Source organism: Haemaphysalis longicornis, unplaced genomic scaffold (genome assembly GCF_048455015.1).
Source record: "Haemaphysalis longicornis isolate Haplotype H1 unplaced genomic scaffold, Haemaphysalis longicornis Haplotype H1 scaffold_1, whole genome shotgun sequence".
NCBI classification, from domain to species: Eukaryota; Metazoa; Arthropoda; class Arachnida; order Ixodida; family Ixodidae; genus Haemaphysalis; species Haemaphysalis longicornis.
In genome coordinates this window covers 273,475,116-273,496,927 of record NW_027526203.1, presented here as the reverse complement: position 1 = coordinate 273,496,927, position 21,812 = coordinate 273,475,116, and the positions used below count along the sequence as shown (strand labels likewise).

At 44.5% G+C, this 21,812-nt stretch overlaps 1 protein-coding gene across 1 annotated transcript in view; it reads left to right on the top strand.

Annotated features, from left to right (window-relative positions):
* The window catches only part of Cad88c (cadherin 88C), a 194,998-nt gene extending 176,782 nt beyond the window's left edge, over window positions 1-18,216 (top strand). Inside the window, 9 exon segments of the mRNA XM_077677889.1 lie at window positions 916-1,004; window positions 1,091-1,177; window positions 2,696-2,764; window positions 2,853-2,919; window positions 3,177-3,304; window positions 6,139-6,179; window positions 10,318-10,381; window positions 13,475-13,537; window positions 16,222-18,216. Of these exon segments, the coding sequence (XP_077534015.1) occupies window positions 916-1,004; window positions 1,091-1,177; window positions 2,696-2,764; window positions 2,853-2,919; window positions 3,177-3,304; window positions 6,139-6,179; window positions 10,318-10,381; window positions 13,475-13,537; window positions 16,222-16,549 (936 nt within the window). The 3' untranslated portion in view covers window positions 16,550-18,216.
* The last annotated feature ends 3,596 nt before the right edge of the window (window positions 18,217-21,812 follow it).

The window sequence follows — 21,812 nt, the reverse complement described above, 5'->3', positions numbered from 1 at the left end:
CCAGGAACGTCGCTACCTGCAATAGCGGCGCCTACGACGGCCCACGATTGCAGCGCCAGATTTACCTCTAGTATATATTAGTATGGAACGCTATGGCCGCAGTTCGACGTTGAAACTGAAACCCGAGTCGACTGGGCACTCTTGGACGCGTCGCGAAGTCGCTTGTACGCGTTGATGTGTAGTGTAAAATGGAGTGGGGAGCGAGTCCAGGGCCGAGTCAGCGGCAGAAGAAGGTGGAATTTGATCAACGGTGCCGGAATGCCAAAACTGCTGAAAGTAAAAGTAGCGTCAATGAACCGACCCCGCCTCTAGGCGAGCAAAGTGGCCACTGAGACAGAGGAACAACGCAAAGCATGGTTGACACGGTGTGTGGAGGCGTCTTGTGAATGCATGATGTGCGAGAAATGCGGAGTTACGGGCTTCTGAAGCCTAAGAAAAGCGTGCGCTCCGGGCCTGTTCTCAAGTTCACGAGGCATGGAAATGTTTGCTAAAATACACACACGAAGCTTTAGGAATGCGATCGTAACACATTCCAAAGGATCCACCAACAGATGTTCCATTAGGTTTACATCAGCATAGATAACCTAAAGGGGTTCAAAAAATGGCCATGTACGAACCGAATGCAGTGAGGACGTAGTTATCGTCAACATATTGTATGCTGCCAATGCCATGTAATCGTCATTCGATATGGCTCACCTTTGAGACGGAACTGTTGTCTGTTTAGGCGATGGTCCATGTATACTACTCACGCATACCATACACCTAATAAACGTCCTCGTACGCGAAACTTCTGGGAATGTTGCAAACATGTGCGGGTTCAAAGCGTGTAGCCATGCTGGTTGCGATGTTCTTATTTCTCTTGTTATTTGCTAGTGGCTATCTATTTTAATTATTTCTCGGTCCTTTCCTACGCAGATTTATCTCTTGCGAGAAGATCAACGAGTGCGTTTCGTTCTCAGACTTACGCCGGAGGAATTCCGAGAGAAAATGGAAGAGTTCCGAGAGTAAGGTTCTTGTTTTATGCGATTGTCCAGATGTCCTAAGACATAAAAGTGATTCCCAACTTGTATCTTTTTTTTCGTTTAATCAGGGTCCTTGCAAACATTACTGGGGCCATTGTAAATATCGACGAATACAAGGTTCACGAAAATGAGGACGGCTCAGTAGACCGAAAAAAGTAAGTGAAACTTTACCAACTCAGTCAATGGCCGCAACAAGAGCATCCAAATTCTCATTAATAAAAAACTAAGGAAAATTTGGCCGCCAATTGCAGAGTGCACGTGCAGCTGCGGTTGGTAGTGGAGGAAACACCTCTGGCAAGAGAACCCATAGGTCCTCTACCACAGTACATCGGTTGTCACCTTGACAAAAAACATGGAGCCATTGAGTTTCTGCTTGTTTCATAATTTCGTGGGCATCGTTAACGTTGTAGAATTGTTTAGGGGGATTTCATATTGATTTATCTCACAGTTTCGCTCTAAAATCCAGCAACATGCCTGCGTACATATTTTCGTGGCATATAAACAATTGTAACTTAATCATTAGAAAATTCTCGATAGAAATGGGCACAGTTTGTACGGCGCACACATACGGCTCGAAAATATTGCTTCCAATTTAACAAACTGTTTTGTTTCAATGAGATGTCCTAAAGCTACAAAGGCATGCGAGGTTACAACAGGTGGTTACATATATTACTGATAGTATTCGCAGGGAGCTGCCAGACTAATTTGCATTAGCGTACGTCAGCAAATACGTCCGCAACTACGTAACGCAGTTAGCATAAACATGCATAAAAGTGAGCCCAAAACAGCACATAGATGCATGGGCGCTACTTTCGAACACGTTCAAACATTTTGTAGACTTCTAGCAACCGGAAAGGCCAGTTCGGCTGCAGTAAAAGGCAGAACGGTGTATGGCTGGAAAAATATGTGCACGCATGGGAAACTTTTATTACATCATACTTTTTCCCAAGCCAAGTTCTAATGAAACAACTGAAGCTTTTTCTAGAGCGAAAGCGGCGCTGCGCTACATCTTTCAAGGTCATTTATCGTGACCTTCAGCCGCTGGCGGGCAAGCTGCTGCTTTCTTTTTTCCGCTCGTTCGCTCGGAGCCTCGCCGCTGTTGTACCACATGACTAGGCGAGGGTGAAACGAATGCTCCGGCTGCGCATGGTGACTCAACGCTGGCTGAGCCGTCTGTATGTGCTCTTCAGCGCAAGCAAACCACGTGACTAGGCGAGGATTTGACGGCTGCTTCGCCGCCGCTTTATCTCTCAGTCTCCATCGATGGCGCGCCGGGTGCGCTGTCTATGCTCACCCTTCAACGCAAGCGAAAAGCTGAATCTAATAACCCAGAACATACAGCTAGGCGGGAGGCTCCGAAATATCAGCCTTTCCTTTTTTTCTCAACGCTTCTTGTTTGTCTTCTTCCTGCTGTAACCCTAATGTCTAATATTCACCACTCATCAACGTAGTCACTCACAATCTGGTGTAGCAAGCCTTGTCCCTAGTAGGGCTGACCTCACCAGTTTACATTAAAGAGCCTTCTCTCTCTCTCTCTCCGAAATATCAAGCAAAGACAAACGTTCACGAAAGACTGCACATAGTCTTTGCTTTCGCTTGTGATAACTAGGTTTAAACGTGTTAAACCTCAGCCATTTTTTTTCATCAAGTGACTATCTTTCTGCGCGTTCTAGGAGTGACCTCTACCTGCATTTCGTAAACCGAGATGACAATTCTATCATGGAGGTGTCCAACGTCCTCACGTGAGTTCCTTCGCCCAAATGATAGCAGCGCAGCAAAGCAAGTGTGCTAAGCATTCTTATATCTGTTAATTGGTCTTTTTTTTTTCAGTCTGATAGACAAAAATATTGAGTTCCTGGATAAGCTGTTCAAAGAGTTCAACGTGCTCTACAGCGAGGTAAGTGTTCGTGCAGTCCGCTTTCGTAACATAATATCAGTTTAGCGCCTTGTCTCACGTCTGTTCCTCGAGAAGAACAAGAGAACCGTTAAACGAGGACAACTCGTGTAGACCGAGAGCTGCTGCTTTCGCTTGCCGGTCTTTTGTGGAACTCGGGAGCCATGTTTTCGCCGAGGGCCAATATTTGGACTTGAAATGCGTCATTCGATACCTTCGACCCGACAGCCAACTGTTGCGCGCGCCCCTTTCCGTTGCAGCCTGCGGACGCGCTGAGTGATGCCGAGCGGGAGGAGGACCAAATGCGCACCTGGCTCATTGGCCTCTCTGTCTTCCTGTCGGTCATGCTGGCGCTCGTTATCTCCCTCTGCCTCGCCCAGAGGAGCCGGTGAGTCCCCGCTTTACACGGATTTCTATCGGTCTGAAGGTCCTGAGAGCCGCACTTGCTGTTCGCAGTAAATACAGGCCGCGACACGCTCTTTCGAGGGTTCAATTATCATCGCCTGCGATAAGAAAAGCAAGAGAGAGAGATAGAGAGAGAGAGAGATACTCCGGACGAGAATGAAAGCAAAAAAAAAAAATTACGATCGCGCAAAAGAAACGACATTGAGCACAATTGAAAAATCTTTGGCCAATGGATCCGGAACCATTATTACCCGCCATAGCATACTATTGCTGCTTCCCAATAAATTAGACACCCGATAAATTTGATTTTATTGACTTGCTCCTTTCGTGCGCTGTTGGGAATTTATGCGCACACTGATATCGGGTACTCACTTGACTCTCGGAGAGCACGACTCAGTGTATGTTTTTCGAGAGCCGACGGCTTAAATGGACGGTGTCTGAAAGGATTACCTAAAAAAAAAACTAAAAAAAAACCCCCCAAAAACGACGGGGCAGCACGGGCTGCGCATATATCTAGCAACTAATAACATCATGAATAAAAACAAATTACACATTTATTTCACTTTTCTTATGTCATGTGGACTCATTTACAAACAACACGACGAGATCTGGAGGCACTTCGAGTGTATCCGATTAGCAGGAGGGTTTCCATCAATCATTTTCATGTGCTTGCTGGGCCACACCCTAATACTTCGGGGTAGTCCAAAATCATAACTTTTCTAATTAAATATATCATCACACGGGAACGAAAACCTGCTAACTGGGATTCCTGAAAGTTCGTCTGCATTTATCAAAGCTTGTATACACGAATTGTGCAAACATTCCGCTTACAGTCTAGCTTGGAATTGGATTGCTCGTCACACAGTGCTCCTTACACACGTTTACCTGCATGACATTTATCATCGGTTATATAACGGTTTTGTAACGAACATGTGGTTGCTATCTGGGTGATATGTTGCAACTCTGGTGCGGAGAATGACGCACTAGTGCCACGGGGAAAATGATGAGCTCGAATAGCTACGTGCTGTCAAGACTGGTCAGCACACCATAATCCCAACGAATCATTTGCCTACCGCAAAGAAGGGCGAAGAAATCGGTGTCATGAGGGTGAACTGGCCCCTGGACCATTGGTTCATTACGAACACATCTTCCGTGACTGAACAAGCTGCAGTGCGTAGATGTCAGTTGGCGCCAAGGTTAATAACGTTAAAGTTTTAAAGCGGGGTTTTAAAGTTAAACTGAATTCATTTAATTTCTAAAGCCGTATTACTTTGGAACAAGTCACTTCTGTTTTCGTGAGCAATGCACGGAGTATTGAGGCTTACACTTTGAGATACTGGATTTTTTCCATCTAAGTTTCCTAACGGGATCCCTCTTTGCACGGACGCTATTTGAGCATCTAATTAAAGCTGGCCGAACTTCAAACGAAATTAGTGGCGGCTGGTTATGTGCTCGCTAGTGGTAGGCCTAAAAACAATGAGCATGCATCTCTGTGGCTGTTCACTTGTCTTAGCAGGTAACTGAATAACGGTAAGCAGCGGTACCATGGATAAGACACAAACTATATCACAGCGCCTGGGGCAGTCAGGCCGCTATTGCAATTACTGACAGCTTGTGTCGGAAGCTGAATTTCAGTGGTCGACTTCAGCGATTGCCATTATTCACCGGCCGATAAACGAAATATTTCCCGGAAACTTTCTGAAATCTGAAAGGTGGTTGCACATAGTGTCTAAACGCGACACTACCGTATGTATACAAACAGCCGCGTCTCTTTGAATGCGTGATTCAAAAGTCGCATAAAGGGATATAAAAAACCGGTTTATTGCTGGTTTAGCCGGGGACAGGTTTGTAAAAATCTCTTTCGCGTCCCGTACAGTTAAAAGTATGTTGCCGCGTGGATCACTGTCATGGTTGGCAGCATTCGTTTTTTAAGGCTGCTAGGCCTCGAAATTCCGCCTTCAAACGTTCTAGGGCCCTATCAGTAAAACCGCTTTGGTTCAAGGTGGTTTCTCTTGGGGTATCCCTTCAGAGCTTTCTGGTGCGTGCAAAGATTAAAATTGACTTAAAATATGTTTTACAAACGCGCTTACAGTTGAAGTTTCCCGGGAGATATATCTCCATGTACAAAGGAAGCTTTTTCATAGTTATCTTAGCTTTGAAATTTCGCTGAGAGGGCATCCTGTAAGTGATGCCCTCTTATTTGGGGTAGAGAGCAAATACTTCCCAAAAATCAGTTGGCTGTCCCATTAAAAAAAAACTGTGGTTGGTTCCTCTCTCATAGGAATCGGTAAAACACGAAAGTGAAATGGGCGGCGAAATCTGGAGCTCAGCATTATTTGCGGGTCGGCGACGTCTTGGCGAGCGACGTCCTGCTGGGAGGTCGCTTCGGCAAAGGTGTACTAACGGATATGACGTCAGCGATCTCTTGGTGTATACCGGCATAAAACACTTTCGTGTTAAAATATAAAAACCGTAAACAAACAACCTAAGTATAACGTACTCTTTATTACTTAAGGTTCCTTCCCTGCAAAAACACCATGTGTGCAGGGGTGCACCCTTTACAGTCCGCTGGCTTCTTTGTACAGGCGTCATTTCCGTGGTGGATATGACGTCAGTGAAATCTTGGTGGATCCCGGAATAAAACACTTTCGTGCTAAAAAGTACAAATGCCCAACCCTTATTTTCTTGTTCAATGTGCCCAAGTGTCCTACTGAGTGGCACCCGCTGACTTTTAGGTTTCTACCTATGCTGCATTAAACACCATATTTCTGCTTTTACATTAATCGTATTCTCCCACATTTCTCTTTCTTTTCATAGGTATGAGCGCCAGCTAAAAGCAGCTACTGCTACTGCTTTCGGTAAGCTCTTTTCTTGCTTCATTGTGACTTCAGGTTAATCAGCCGACTGTGTGTTATATGCGTCATTGCGCAACGTTGAAAGTGCGCCGCTCGTTTGAAATTAGCAGAAACAGGGTGGAATGAATTCGAGGAAGCGAAATGCATGTGCTTGTGTTTGTGGTGTTTTATGTGCGTTTGCGTAGTGCGTGGTTTTGCCTGCGACGCACACTGTACGCAAGTGTTCCGTGCGCATCGCTAGCAAGGAGCCCACTTGTTAAATTGTTCGTGGTGACTAATGAAGGAAGCTACGCATTTTTTAAAATCACGAAGCAACGCAGTTTTTAATTATTATGCGTGCTTTGCTGATACGAAAAAAAAAAACATGCGGTGGTTACAGAGATGTGCCGTAGTGGACTTCAATCCGCTGTTTTGACATGTCTTGGTCTCGAGCAACCAGCTTGCGAGAAACAAGTTTGAATCAATTGTGGTGTATTCAGTTATTCACTGCAATTCAGATGCTGACTTGTCTGCCTACGGAACTTGGCTATCTTCGACATTCTGTCAAAAGCGACTTCCGTAATTGGGGTCCTGTGTGTAACCCTGGTTAACACTAAATGCCGCGTTGTTCTCGTTATTTCTTGCGACGTTCGTTTGTAGCTTTGAGTCAAGAAGGCCTCTTTTTTACAGGAGACTAGTTTAATCGCAAAATTTTCGTCCCATGAAAAAAAAAATACGGCGCATGTTTTCTTTTGTGCTTACTGTGAAACACGTAGAAAAGGGGATGGTGTCATTACAACGCCCTCTTATCTGATTCAGGGGTTAACTGCGAATGAGAGGTAACAATGACCGACATATTAAGTTACCCCTTAACGCAGGGCGTACCCCCAAGAATAGATGTGATAAAGGCTCTGTTAAATGGTGTCTAGAGTCCAGAACTTTTGTGTTGAGACATACACAAGAGGCTGGGGTGTTTTTATCTACCATAGTTTAATTGGAGCAGGTTTTATCTCGAGTACATTTTTTTCTTATTTCTTTAATGAAACATGGATGTGCTGTTATTATTGTTGTTGTTGTTGTTGTTGGGAGCAGCCCAGCAGTAATCTTTCACCTTGCACACCTGGTGTTTACAGTTACCTTTGCTCAGAATTTTTGCAATTTTCGGAAACAGTTTATTAATATACAAAATGCATAACTTGTTCAGAGTATTCATACAGAGTTATCATACCCAAGTAGAATGTAGCTTAAAATACGCAGCCGGATATATAAAATTCAATTCAAGAATCGCCAGATCTCTGACACCGATTTCTCGTGTACAGTATACATTTTTGCTCCATACAGAATGCAAAAAAAAAAAAAAAAATAAAAGAGGGCGAAAGACAGCCTGTTTTGCACAGCAAAATCTTCACACGGAACCAAGACGTAAAGCGACTGAAAATGTCGAAGGTAGCCCCAGGGAACTACCGCAACTGCGATCGATTTAAAACTCGTTTTGAGAGCTCGAGCGGCACACCACAGATTGCGGACTCCAGCGCCAAAGCACTTTTTATGCTCCAGCTGCGAGGCTGCTCTAATGTGATTAAACAAATTCCGGGGACACTGAGATCGAAGAACGAGCCGCCTTTTTCGCCTCTCAGCGAGCGGGAATTTCGACCGGGAAAGTGAATTCGAAGCGGGTTCACTCGTTACGACGAGTCATTCTAATGCGACGGCGGGTTACCGCGCCTTTTGGTCAGTTAACCATAACTTTTTAATAAAGATCATGCTAGGGGATCTGATGCGAACGACAGCGAGTGCAGAATTTCCGGAAAGACCTGTGCGCATTCTTTTTCACTGTACATGGAGCACAGTCGATCTATAAAAACTTCGCTGGGCATGGTAAAACTTAGGAATCGATTGCAGACATTAGTTTTCTGGACATCGGTCTTCTTCATGCTCGATGGTATTGTACATTAAAAATGCAGAACAGGAACGTTGTTTTTGACTAGCTTTGACCATTTGTGTGATCCCAATGGTTTGAATAAAAGCTTGGAGACGCTCATGCATACGTAAACAATAATTTTGCAGGGCTCGTGATAGCATAGTGTAATTCAGTGCAGGTTGAAAGATAAGAAAGCAGCAGCTTTGGGCAGCTTATGCAATCGTAAAACGTGGGCTTTACAATCGCACTAAACACAGATGCGGAAGATGCACACCAGAACAATATAAGTAATAAATATTCAGAGGAGAGTGAGAACTACTCAAAATGTTCCAACATATTTTAAATAGGCGCTTAATTTCACAGGTTGCAAGTTTTCGGGAGCATAATTCTAACCTCGCTGGTTAAGCTTAAATAATAATAAAAAAAAAAACGTTCGGATTGTTTTTTGCTACAAACAGGAAACGAATGGTTTTTAGACGAGTAAAATCAACGTTGTTTTGTTGAATTAGGTTCAACAAAAATAATGCTGACAAGTGGCCTTTTCTAATAAATAAAATATACCATACAGCTTCACTTGAACAAGGCTATATCGAGCAAATGCCTCAGCCAACGAGCATGAAATCTGGCGGCATGGCTGTATGTGATGCATAACCTCATGAAGGTTAAATGAACATGGCCTGGGTTTTGTCGCTTATTTGCACTTTCGGTACAGGTAGGCTGCGGGTATATTATGAGCGGCCCTACTGTGATTAAGGTTTAAATAGGGATAGCGGCACCCACTTCTTCCATATTGCTTCTCCTATACTGGAGAAACCAGCGTTTTGTGCAACACAACAGCCACATTAAATATCTCAACTAAAGCATATTAAACGTGCTTAATAGGCGCTTAGAGGTTTTGTGGGTCCAATTACATCTTGTCTTGTAAACAATGGCTGCTTCGGCCTGCTCTAATTTGTTAAAAATGTTTATTTGAACTATGTCTTTCTCAAAGTCATGAACGTTTGTCTGAGGGAGGTTTCACTGCAGACACTGTGAATTGACAATCAGTCTTGTTATTGGAGATTTCTCACGCTTACCAGTAATATGTTCGATAAAAGGTTTTCGCATTGTTTACAGAGAAGACAGCACTTCACAAGATCCGAGGGAAACAAAAATTTTCAGCACTGCTTTTTTTTTCGACACAAAATCACAAATAGACGTCCGATTTAGGACTCGGAAGTTTATAATTTTTTATAACTGCTCGGTGGTGGTGAAGCACTTGGGAAAAGTAGACGGCGTATGGCGGTTGCCACGTAAGCCTACTAAATTCCTACCAAGTGCCTTCATAGTTTGAGTTAGTTACGAAAAATGAGGGAAATAACACGCGACTTATACAGGGAATCACATTGGCGCGCTCGTTAGGTTCCAAAACAAGGTTATTTATGCAGCGGCGTAGAGGAAATGGGCTACAAACCTTTCCCGCTTTTATTTTCTTTGCGTTTAAACTGGTATATGCACAACGGAAAAACATATTAAATAAGAAAGAAAAAGATACGGGCAGTTTTCATCCGTCAAACGCCCCAAACACGTGGCTTGTGTCAAAATAGATCACAGCCCGGGAGGTTCGTGTTTTGTCAGTGTTTCGTTTCTGTATTCCTGTGCCTTGTTTTAACGAGTCCGCGAAAGGCAATGATTCGCAACTAGGGCGATAAAGGAATTGCGAAACGGTAGGATAAAAAAGAACGCAGTTGCGTTGTGTAAAAAACAAGAAAGAATAGCAAACGAGGTCGTGTTTTCGGACTTGATTGCGGTAAGTGCATGAATATCACCAAGTGTGTATTTCAAAGAAAGGAAGTATGTCATTTTGAAATGTGTTCTACGTTGTTATCAGCTGTTGCAACCTGAAATTGTTTGTTTAAGTTATCATCTCTTGCTTCTTGGGAGCACGGTCGATTTGTCAAATACAATGCAAATCTCCAGAACGGTCAGCAAAGATTGTAGATTTTTTGTTGTTAAGACCAGGCAAGAATATATTGCATTCGATTTATGTCAGGGAGGGTTTAAGTTCGATTAAGTTTGCTGAGCTTACATTATCGTGCATGCCGCTTGTTACTTGTTCTGGCGAAAATAAGGATTATTGGGTTTTATCTTAGCTCGAAAAGAAGAGGCGACAGGGGCACCCTTGCGGCACTTGGGGGTCACTGTATCGGCGGAGATTCCTTACGGTGTGTGTTCGTGCTGGCACTTCTTTCTCCCCGCTAGGTTCTCGGGACTCGGCGTTGAACCGCATGGACGTGCCAAACACAAACCAGCACTCTGTCGAAGGGTAAGATGCGGCTGCTGCCGCACCATTCTGCTCTTGTATGCTTCCCATCGAGGCCCAGACTGCCGGTCGGGTTCTTTTGAATAGATGAAGGGGGCCCAAAGTGAGCGAGCCGGTTCTTAGTGTTATCCTCAGCTAAACTTGGGTACACACGAGATTAATGCGTGGTAGCCGGCTTAATGCTTGCTTCCGAATGCGGTCCGGTCATGGTCTGCGTGACTGCAAGTATCCCAGCTGGTTCATTCAGATTTACTCAGAATAGGGCATAACACTATCTTTCTGACGTAATTAAAACTTTTCTTTCAAGGTTAGCTTATGCGTGTGCTACACGGCAACTTTCGATTGACAGTAAAACATTCAGTTACAAGTTCGTCCTGTGTAGTTACAATGGGGCGCTCGATAGACAATTGGTTCCAAGGCCTTCGGAAGGCTTTTGAAACAACCGTGTAGCCCAGGTATTAGATGTGTTGTTGGACGAGTTAACCATACGCCTCAAATCACGCAAACCAAGGTGGATTGTACCCTAGGACGGGACTTCAACATTTCGGTAGTGCGCTATCGTTACGGGTTCTGTCCTTACCGGCTTATGATCTAAAACGAGAAACTCGCTATCCTCCTTACGACTAATCAATCTTCTTAACACTCTTGGTAGATGAGGTAGATGTGTTTTGCCTTATGTCAAAGAAACGAAATTCTATTTTTGACGTTATTATACCGTTAGAAGCAAAACTTGCAAAAAAAGAAGAAACGACGAACAACAACTTACCGTTGCATTAAGCTCCTCATTCGTTTGTAGTTCTGCCCTTATTCCGCAGGTGAGTGGGGAAAATAAAAGCCGATGAACAAATTTTATCAGCTGCATCATGCGGTGGGGACTCCCATTGGTCAAACCACAAGCCGTATACAGAATCACTTTTCGGTGGGAGAACCTCCCAAAGGGGATGGTTTTACAACGCGATGCAATTGGTTTTTTGTGCATGTATGAAACCAACGAATTGTTATTGACGGTATTGTAGTCCGTTCGAAGGTATGCTTTGCATTTTATTTTTAAAGCACATTCTGCGGCGGATCAGCGGATATGTTTTCCGCAGATTTGAAATTACGTTAGAAAAAAATGTTTATGCATAGATGCATGCATGCACACATACCTACATGCACACATACATACATGCATACGCACATGCATACATACACATACATACATTACACACATACATACATGCATACATACATACATCATACATACATTCATGCCTGCATGCATGCATACATACATACGTACACATACATACATACATGCAAATACACGCACACTTAGTTTTAGTAGAACACAATTTAGGCAAGTTGGCGCATATTTGGCAAAACTTAGAGCGCGATTCAACAAGGACAACGGAAAGACGACAAACACAAGCGCTCACTCGCAACTAGTTTTATTGGAGGCATCGTCTCATATATGCGCACAAGAACGCCACAAGAAAGTTTAGCCTATAAAAGTTTAGCCTGCAGCATGTCAAATGGTTCCCTGTGTAGGCGAAAATGAAATTACTTGGGGTCGTAATGCAGCTTCCCAGCTTTCAAGACTCCATTCTAGACATGACCGATTTGTTCCCTTCATCCTGATTCGTAGACATTATCTGCAAAGCGACGTGCTAATAGGTTCAGATGCTGCTACCAGATGTCAGCTTCTCAATGCTGTGCACGCTTTCTTTATACCCATAAAAACAACAAAGGCATGCACATTTGAACCAATGGGACTGTATCTGTAGCTTTCATACACTTATTTTAAGTGATGTAAAAATGCTGCACTATCCCACTGAGGTAAAAATGACCTCATATAGTCTAAGGTAATTGATGCGTGGGGAGCTACCGAAGTAATGCCGTGGGAAAAGGGGTTTTGGCGGCATTTTGTGGCATGATACTGATAAGGAATGCACTACCAGGGACATGCCGATCACGGACGCGCGAAAAGGAAAATGTAGGTTGCGGACGCGCGCACTGGTTTATGTAAGTTACGGAAGCTTGAATAGATAAAACTATAGTCAAGATGCGTAGACGGGCACGGGAGTTGCATAGGCAATGACAGGGACATGCAGTCTAGGGACTCATGGACAGGGAGGTATAGGGGTTACAGAAACACGGAAAGGAACAGTAGCTTACGGACACGCGAATGAAGAGAAGACATACCAGTGAGAGAATAACACAATAAACTCATCCACTGCAATTAAGAAACGTGGAATGTACTTGTTAAGATGTTTTGTGTTATTGTTGATCCCGTTGTTTTCAATAGGCAAATAACTAAAACGCATGAAGTAACAGACGCATAGTCCTCTGCTTCATGCAAAAAGAGGCTAATGCTAATTTAGCGAATACTCCAAAGAAATTGAACGTTTTGTGCTGATCAAGTTACTTGAAATGGTGTGCCCGATTTATAAATGTTTTCAAAACCTCTTTAAGGTCAAACATCTTGATAAGCTTAATGCAATTTAATTTGAACACCACAAACATATGTCTTACTAACTCTTTAGAGCTCATGTTCAGTTTATTTTAATGCAGATGTGCGGGTTCATTTCCAGCAGCGGATTTGCAACAGTGCGCAGTTTGTCGTATACAAAGCGTTCCTTTGAGTTGCGTGTGTAAAAAAAGAAACACCATTTTACCTGCACTGATATCTCTGCTCACAATATTCTGCAAATTACTTTGACGTCGCCGGACTTTGCCTTATTATCTAGCAGCCGCATAAATGGCGTGCATAGTTACATTATTTAAACAGCCACAAAAGCTCGCCAAACTATACCATTTTTGAAGGCCACCTATACAGTCTTTGTCTACGCCAGAATCTAAAATGTTATTTCGCCCAGGACGTGGACAATAAATTAACGGCGCCACATTTGACCTTAAAGAGAACAACAGAAATAGCGTCCTAGTTAGTTATAAATTTAGAGGATTCTCAAAAGAGCTATTTAGTGCAAGCCCCGAATGAAAATGCGCTGAGGTATCTGTTTGATCTCAACATTTGGCCAATTCTGCACTGTCTACTAACCCCATAATTTATTAGGAAAAAAACGAACAAAAAGTCCACGCCCCCTTTTTCTTCAGGTCGAACCCGATTTGGATGCACTCGTACGACAATGAGTGGTATAAAGAAGACGAAGAGACAAGGTTAGTATATATCGTGGCACAGTGGGCACGAGCATGGTGCACTCCTTGTGTTTCTTTGTATTCTTTCACCCACTCGATCAACTTAACTGTACAGCCCCTTTCCCTCGCATCGGCTCTGTCTTTGATGCACCTTTCTTTTTCGTTTGTTCACTGCACCGAATTTGTCGCAGCGAGCAACGGAAGTCTAACCACGTTTTCGCCGTTAATTTTTGTGTGTGCGTGGTTTTCGACTCGCATGAATCAATAAAAAGGTACGCGTGGACCAGTCCATCTTTGTCATCCGGGCAAGTTGTAGGTTTTCGTTCGGAAATGAAGTTTATCTGGTTTATAAATTATTCATTGCACCATCCACCATAGAGCATTTGGTGAATGCGTGGTATAAGAAAGACACTTATTTTGTATAAGCCACGTGCTTCGCCTTGAAGCTATTGAGAGCGAGAGAGCGCAAGGGAGACCACGCAGCAACACAGGCGTGCGAAGGTCCGGCCAGTGTACAGAGCCATAGATCCAACTGCACAGACGGCAGTGCAACGAGGTTTTTTGGGGAAACATCAAAAACTGTTCAGATGCAACAATGAACGCTGAAGTTTCAATAGCAGAAGCGGGAGTAAATATAAATGTAGAGGTCACTTCGACGCTACGGAGCACGTGAAGTCAAGGACGTGTGTTGAAATTAGATGACTTGACTAATATTAGCATGATGCAGAATGCCACACATTGGTTTTAATACGGTGGTTAGTTCCGAGCAACGGCCGAAGGGGGGTCGACAGCCAAAGAGCAGGCAAGTTCTGGGCGCTAACTTCCCCGTCGACTATCCTTCCACCTTCGAGGTGGTCTGGCCTCAGAGTTATGTAGCCTTGCGGTATGGTAAAGTTATTTTTGATCGATTTCGTCGGCTTCCACTCCACGCAAATGTTTTCTTATATGCTAAACAGTTATTGACGAACCCGTCCAGGCCTTTTTGAGGCGAGTATTGTGAAGCTCGATTCGTGGACGGGATTTGGTAACGCCACTTTTAACTCTAATTGGAGTACTGGCATCTTGAAGTGAATTATTATACCATGTTATGCTGCTCGCTACGACGACTTCGAATTGATCGCAAGTTTCACATACTCCTGGCTAACAGAAATAACTGACGAAAGGGTGACCTTCTGCAAGGAAAAGGAAAAATCCCATTGGTACAAGTTCCAACTTTGCCCACTTCTCGTGCCACCTTCTAGGGCGACTAAACGGGGAGTGCGTATGTGGTAATGCTTTGTTACTGATACGTTTCATTATCTGTGGTGCAGTAACCTACTAGTTCCATGTTTCATATATGAAGCTCCGTATAACAAGCAAAACTGAGGTCAAATGCATACCCGTAATCTATTAGCGGGTAACACTTGAGTGGGCGCTATTCACCGGTTTCCTGTTATGTAGTTTCGTCACGAATGGTGTTGCGTGAAGTTTTTAAAAGGGAAATGATTAACCGTTATATCTAGGCCGTGTGCTTCAGTGAGCATTTCGGCTAAAAATGCATTTGATTCGGTTACAAAAACGAGTTTTTTGGCGTTCTTTTGTCTGGGATGCCTATGCGTCATTAAAACGCATAAAACACACTACAGTCAGTGCGTAGGCCCCGAAATTTATGTTTTAACACTGGAAGCATTCCGTCGGAGTTCATCAGGAACTTTTCGTTGAGCCGCGCACCCCTTCGAGACCACTTTTTAAAATAAAATCCCATCCCGCATACAATGAATTCCTACCTATATTTGTCGCATTAATCCTTCCTGCGCTGTACATTTTGTACGCAAGGTCTCTTGTACGCGAGGCCCAGCAGGCTTTTTAACCTTCTGACAGTCCGTTATTCAATTGCCTTCTGCGTAAAGCTATTACATAGTGTTTTGTGTGTTTCGTTACATAAATCTTTTGTACACGCTACGTGTCTTGTTGAAATATCGACTCGCATGCGCAAATGTGAAAAATTACGGGCAGAATTCATATACCGTTGTTGCATCTAAAGGCGAAGCATTCTTAGGGTGGAGACAATTACTCGCTATTACGACACAGAAAATCGCAGATAAATATTCCTCGATCCTTATTGGAAATAAATCCTCTTATGTGAAAGGGGCGAGTAGTGCTAAAGCGAATAGTTGGAGTATGGCTCGCAAACCACGCGTAGTTACGGTGAAGAAGTAAAAGTTTGCTTCACCGCCACGAACCCCTGTGTGCTGTGGTGCACCCTTTACAGGCAAGTAGGGACAGAAAGCCAGAGAGGCTGGCAACCAGGTCATGGAAACTGATCAGAAGGCGACGAATGCTTCGCCGTAAAAACAACACACGCTATCATTGAAGGTCATCAGCAAAGTGTCACGCAGTAATTCTTTCTTGCACGTAGTGTCCAATCGGTTCTACTCCCAGAACCGAACACCCTCGCGCACGGACTACGTTCGTGAAAACTCGTCTGATGATGCACGTAATCTTTCATCATAGTGGCATGCGAGCACGTGCATGTCAACTTTCTTCTCACCTTCTGACGCCCGCCCACCCTTTGCACGTGTTTTGGCTAAGTTAATGAAATCGCAGTCCACGTTGATAAAGTATTGCGACACTTAACCACAACCTTCTTTCCTTCTGCTATCATCTGATGCACCGCTCAAGTGTCCCACAAACCAACTTGGTGCCTTGTTTTTTTTTACTTTCAGAGCGGCGGATCGCAACTCTCTGGACGAGAACGCGGTGGCCGAACCATCCGGGAGCACATCCTCCTCCACGGATACTCACCGCCAGACGCAGGACCGAGAGTTCGACTCGACGCAGCTGTGTTCTGAAGTGTATGTGCTCTCGAACGGCACAGTGCAGAATATCAGCATCCCCGTGGGTGGCTCGACGGACCTTTTGTGCCCCGAGGTGGCCGAGCGAAACAATCTGAACAGAAACAACAAGAATGGCGGTTGTCCTTACGCCAGTGTTTTCCTCACCAAAATGGGCACGCCAAACAGGGCGGGAAAACTCGAAGTCTCCGAGCTATGAGCTGCCATGCGCTCCCGTGAGAACCCTGATAATCGAATTCCGGTGAAGGAGCCGTAGGAAAAAAAAAGAACAAGTATTGGCCGTGGCGCCTTGTGTCGAACACAGGCCTCGACGGCAGAGACGTCCAAACCACTAAGCGATGATCTTCAATCTTCAATCGGAAATGCGGCGCTGCTAACAGAGAAGCTGACGTTTGACTACTGGCTCTGCAGCAAAGAAAACAAATATTGCTTCCAGGCCGATACCTAGCGATATATCCAACGGTGCCAAGTAATGAAAAGGTGTTTTAATATTTGTGAGATGTTTTTGGTGCCGGGTCTCCGAACTCAACCTATACCATCTGTCGGTCTCGGAACCACGTAACGCACGAAAATAGAATCAAGCTTAAGTTCTTGCAAAGGTGGTTGAACGATGGATGCGAAAAACTGCGAGGAACGCTTCTATAGTCAAATAAGCCGTCATTTCATCCTAGCCCTGCTGCACGTAGACTACGTTCTACCCGACGTGTTGTGACTGGCGTTAAAGGACAATATACCAACTTTTGAGTGTCTGCACTTTGCCAAACTGTCACCCAAGCAACCAGACGACCACCATAAATCGAGCAACAGTGGCGACAAGGACACAACCAGTGCCGTGTCGAGTGAACCGTTCAGGGAAGTGCTGTGGCAAATGTTGGGGCAATCACCTTCCGACCACTTCAGTAGTGCCTAAGGACAATAAAAAAAACAGACTGGATACGATCAACGCCCCTAGATAAAGGACTGCAGAAATGTGGTGTATCAGAGTATATTTCGCCGGTCAACAGCACAGACAACGTGTGGTATACGTCTTTTCTTTCACCTAGAAGCGGATGTACAACAGTTATTGTTCCCTTTAACGCTTTTGTTGTTAATATGAGTTGCAAGTTACAACCTTGGAATGCAAATAAATCCCGCAAAAGTCTTTAGAAAAGCTGGCAAACAATGCTGAGCCATTACGAACAGGGCGGTAAACAATTAGGCTTACTAATCACGTGCAATAAGCACCTGCATTTCCTGTGCCGTGCATGTTGTAAAGGTTGTTCATAGTTTTTTTGCGCTTCTGAAGTGAAGAGCAGTCATTAAAATTGCCAAACAGCTTTCAGCTTTCCCCGAAGCTGACGCCAGTTTTAAAACGAGTTCTTTGCTGCTTGTTGTCCTAAAAATGATTAATCATGGACGTTAGCCTTTGTACAACTTCGGGAGCTAAGGTAACGTACCCTTGTGCGCGATCGCTACGCAGGAAAGCGTCAAACCAAAGGTCTGTGAAATTGCGACAGCCCCTGCACACGCGCGCGTTTGGAATGTATATTACTTGGACACTTTCGCGACGAACGACACTAAGATGGTGACCTAGTGCGGGACAAATCCCGACATTTCAGTGTTTTTTGTCTGTTTTAACGTTTTTTTTTGCCGAATGTGCCACATGTGATCCACTTTGAAGAGCCTCGACCAACAACTCGTGTAATGATTTATTTGCTTGGAAGTGCCAGTAAATGCAGTTTCAGGTTTTCAAGGCTTCTTCAAAGACAAGACCAAGAAAGGTCGATGTATTCATAGCAACTTCACTCCCGCTTCGATAATACGTCATCACCACGTAATTTGTTTTGTACGTCTCATCTTCATGTGTGTTTAAGCAAATATATAAATATATATTTCTTCGTCGTCTATATGTGTACTTTGCGCCGTTATGTCAAACTGTATCTGTAAAGCCTGACAGGGCTTTACCCTGCAAGACGCAAAAAAGTAGAAATATGGGCAAAATAGATTTGCAGAAATCCTGCAGCTTTTTGTGAGTTTCCGAAGTTTTAAAACAACAGGGGTCAATTAACGAAATTAAGTTCAGTAAGGCTTGTTGTTGGGCTAGTTGGTATCGGTACATGGTTGGAGAAGCGCTTGTTTTGTAACACAAGGGACAAACGTAGAGCGAAAAAAACCAGACAGAACGAATGAGGCGCTACTAACAACTGAAGTTTATTCAACAAAGAAGAAGGAAATATATAGATGATCCACCACTTATGGCAACACTGTGCGCATGCGCCAAATTTCTTTGTTTATTTGTACCTGAGATACTCCTTTTCTTTCTCTAGCAAGATACTCCTTCCTTGCTAGAGAAAGAAAAGGAGTATCTCAGGTACAAATAAACAAAGAAATTTGGCGCATGCGCACAGTGTTGCCATAAGTGGTGGATCATCTCTATATTTCCTTCTTCTATGTTGAATAAACTTCAGTTGTTAGTAGCGCCTCATTCGTTCTGCCTGGTTTTTTTCGCTCTACGTTTGTCCCTTGTGTTACAAAACAAGCGCTTTTCCAACCATGTATCAATTAACGAAGTTGTATAACTTACTGTGGAGGAATGTGATGCTAACGAAGTGAGCCAAGCGCTTAGAAAAGAAATGCTTAGACCGTGGATATATTTTGTAATTTTTCAGAGTACCTGGCAAAATAATCTTTTATGGTGATTTTATTGCAGCAGAATTTCATTAGAGCTAATCAGCGGGGACCGAGCTAAATGTTCGCTATAGCAGGATGTTTACTATAATGCAGCCACTCCAATAATTCTTTCAGTAGCCATGCTGCGAAACTGATTGCAAGGTTTGTGATAACACCGACATGCAAAGGAACACAGTCTCACCAACTGCGTGAGAAGGCCCATACTATAAGCAAGGCTAAAACGGGGAAGGTTAATAATACTATGCCTTGTACCTCCCACAAACGATGACCTGGCTTGTCAAGGGCTAGTAAAGTACGTTGTTGGGCTAGTTGGTCGATCATTATTAACAGATGTATAGCGCAAAAAAGACGTCCTCGTGCATTCTTTGTCCTTCGTCTTTTTTGCGCTATACATCTGTTAATTGTCAAGGGCACTGTTGCGACCGGGCGGGGGCACCCGATCTTTTCTCCGTGGCCTCCAACATACGATGGGTAGCGTGTAGGAAGCGAGCGGCCAGCCGGTGTTGCAGCCGTGAAGAAGTCCAGAGCAGTAGGATAACGTAACTGTTTACTTCATAGCGAGAGGTGAGCCGAAGCCAAAAAAACATACAATGCCCTGACGGGCGAGGTTTACAATGCAGGACACGAGCAGAGCGACCGCATGGATTCGCTGCTCCGACAGGAATGAATATCAGCGTTTGTGCTGCTTCTTTTATACCCAAAAAACGCCCCCAAGAGTAACACGCCACGAAATCATAGACACACACACGCACAGTCTTTCCAAGATCGCGAGTCATCTTCGCCCCTTGTGGCGTCCGAGAGAGGGGGAGAGTGTCCTTGAAAGGTGCCGGGGTCGCGCTATCAACTCTGATCGCGCTGATAGCGAAACGTCTAAGCCGGGAAGGTCAAGGCAGGTGCCTGAAGGGTGTGGCGCTGGCAGCTGCCGGAAACACGTTGCAAAGCGAGGTGATTGACCCGGCATGGCGAGACACGAAGTACGATTCACCGACACGTGGGCGCACATGGTCGATTCCCACGTGGTCGCTGATGCGGAAAAACACGTGTTGCTGGCCGATTCGTAACAGCACACAGTGTTTTTCCCCAGCATTGACGGCATTTAGCCCTTCGCTTAAGAATACAAAGCAAACACAAGTTCATGCCTTATTGAGCCAGGTTAGACTGAATTTCTTCTCACTCAATTTATTACAGAACTGGTCTTGTCGTGAAGAGAGAAAAGGAGATTATTAAAAGTAGGTAGGAACGTAATAAAATGAGCTGGAGATCAAAAACCAAGACAGTAAAAAGCAAAAAGAGTGGTACGTATAGCGGGAGGGAAGGTTATAGGAAACCATGCAGTGGTTTAATGGAGGAACTGCAGTGAAGTACCTGTTGTCATGCACACGGCAGTTGTAGACATCCCAGTTATCAAATCGGAGGCAAGCTTAGCTGAGCGCACTGTCTCGTGTGGTCTTCGTTACACGGTACAGCGACATCAGACGTTCAGCATCCACCTCAGCCACCGGAGCCGAACACTTAGTGCAGGTAATACAAGTAGAAAAATTCCTCAGGAACTTAAGCTTGTTTATGTGCTTGAAAGGTGAACGCCTGGTGATGCTTATCAACGACTTTTTTACTGCTACATCGTATTTGCATTGCTTCTTTTTCTCTTTCCTTTACTCGTCTTTGGGCGCAAATTACTTCTGCAGGCAAAGTGGTGGCACTTCGCGCCACAGATACCCCAGAATCAGCGGCTGGGATGCACCGCTTCTACTCACGTGCCGCCACTCGGCCCGCACAAGGCCAAGTTTTCTTCCGCCGCTGGCACCGTGCGGAGATGGCGCAGTGGTAACTCACTCGGAGCCTACTCTGAAGAACCGGGTTCGAACCCCATACTTAAATGGGATTTTTATTTATCCTTTCCAAGGCTGCCCTTTTCCTGTGCCGTACAACAACGCCGGTTTTTCACACAACGATCCACCTAACGCTTTCGCCTTAAAACACACCGGAATTCGGGCCTCCATTGTAGGAGCCGGGTGCGTTATAACCCATCTCTCCGCGCAAGTTGGAGGCGATGGAACCAAAGTGGTTTAACTGGCTTTGATTGGAGAGGTTGGGAGCGAATGCGCCCCCGGATACTACATTTCACCAATACCAAAGTTGTTATTGTTATTGTTCTTTCCTCCGTAACACAAACCCATTTAGGGGATGGGCCAGGAATCGGTAACTTTGAGGTGCTAATGTGTCGGCTTCACAAATCTATGAATTAGAAATGGTTGATTGATTGTAGGGTTTTAACGCGCCGACGCAACGCAGGCGATGAGGCGCGCCGTAGTGGAGGGCTCCGGATTAATTTTGACCACCTCTGGATCTTTAACGTGGGGATCTTTAACGGGGGATTAGAAACGTAAAAGGTCACCAGTGTGTGCTGCGTGACACTTGAACGTTATGGGATGTGTGTAGAACAAGTGCACACTGCAGCCGCGGAGAACTCTGATTTTTTGCGCCATTAAACCCAAACCACCACCACCACCACCACCACCACCACCACCACCATCATCATCATCATCATCATAACTGATTCTAGGGAAGCTGTGGTGTGTGCGTGGCTGCTGAAGTAATTAGCGCCAAAAGACGAGTTAACGAAAGCTAAGAAAGGCAAAAATTATGCCGCAGTAAAGAAGTCTGCCAAAGTAATTCGAGCCACGAAAGATGAAAATACAATGTTTCGGTTTAGAAATCGTTAGTAAGCATCTCCAACTTTTCGCCTTCACTGCACGATCAGCATACGTCAGTGTCCCGAGGAATGTTTGACC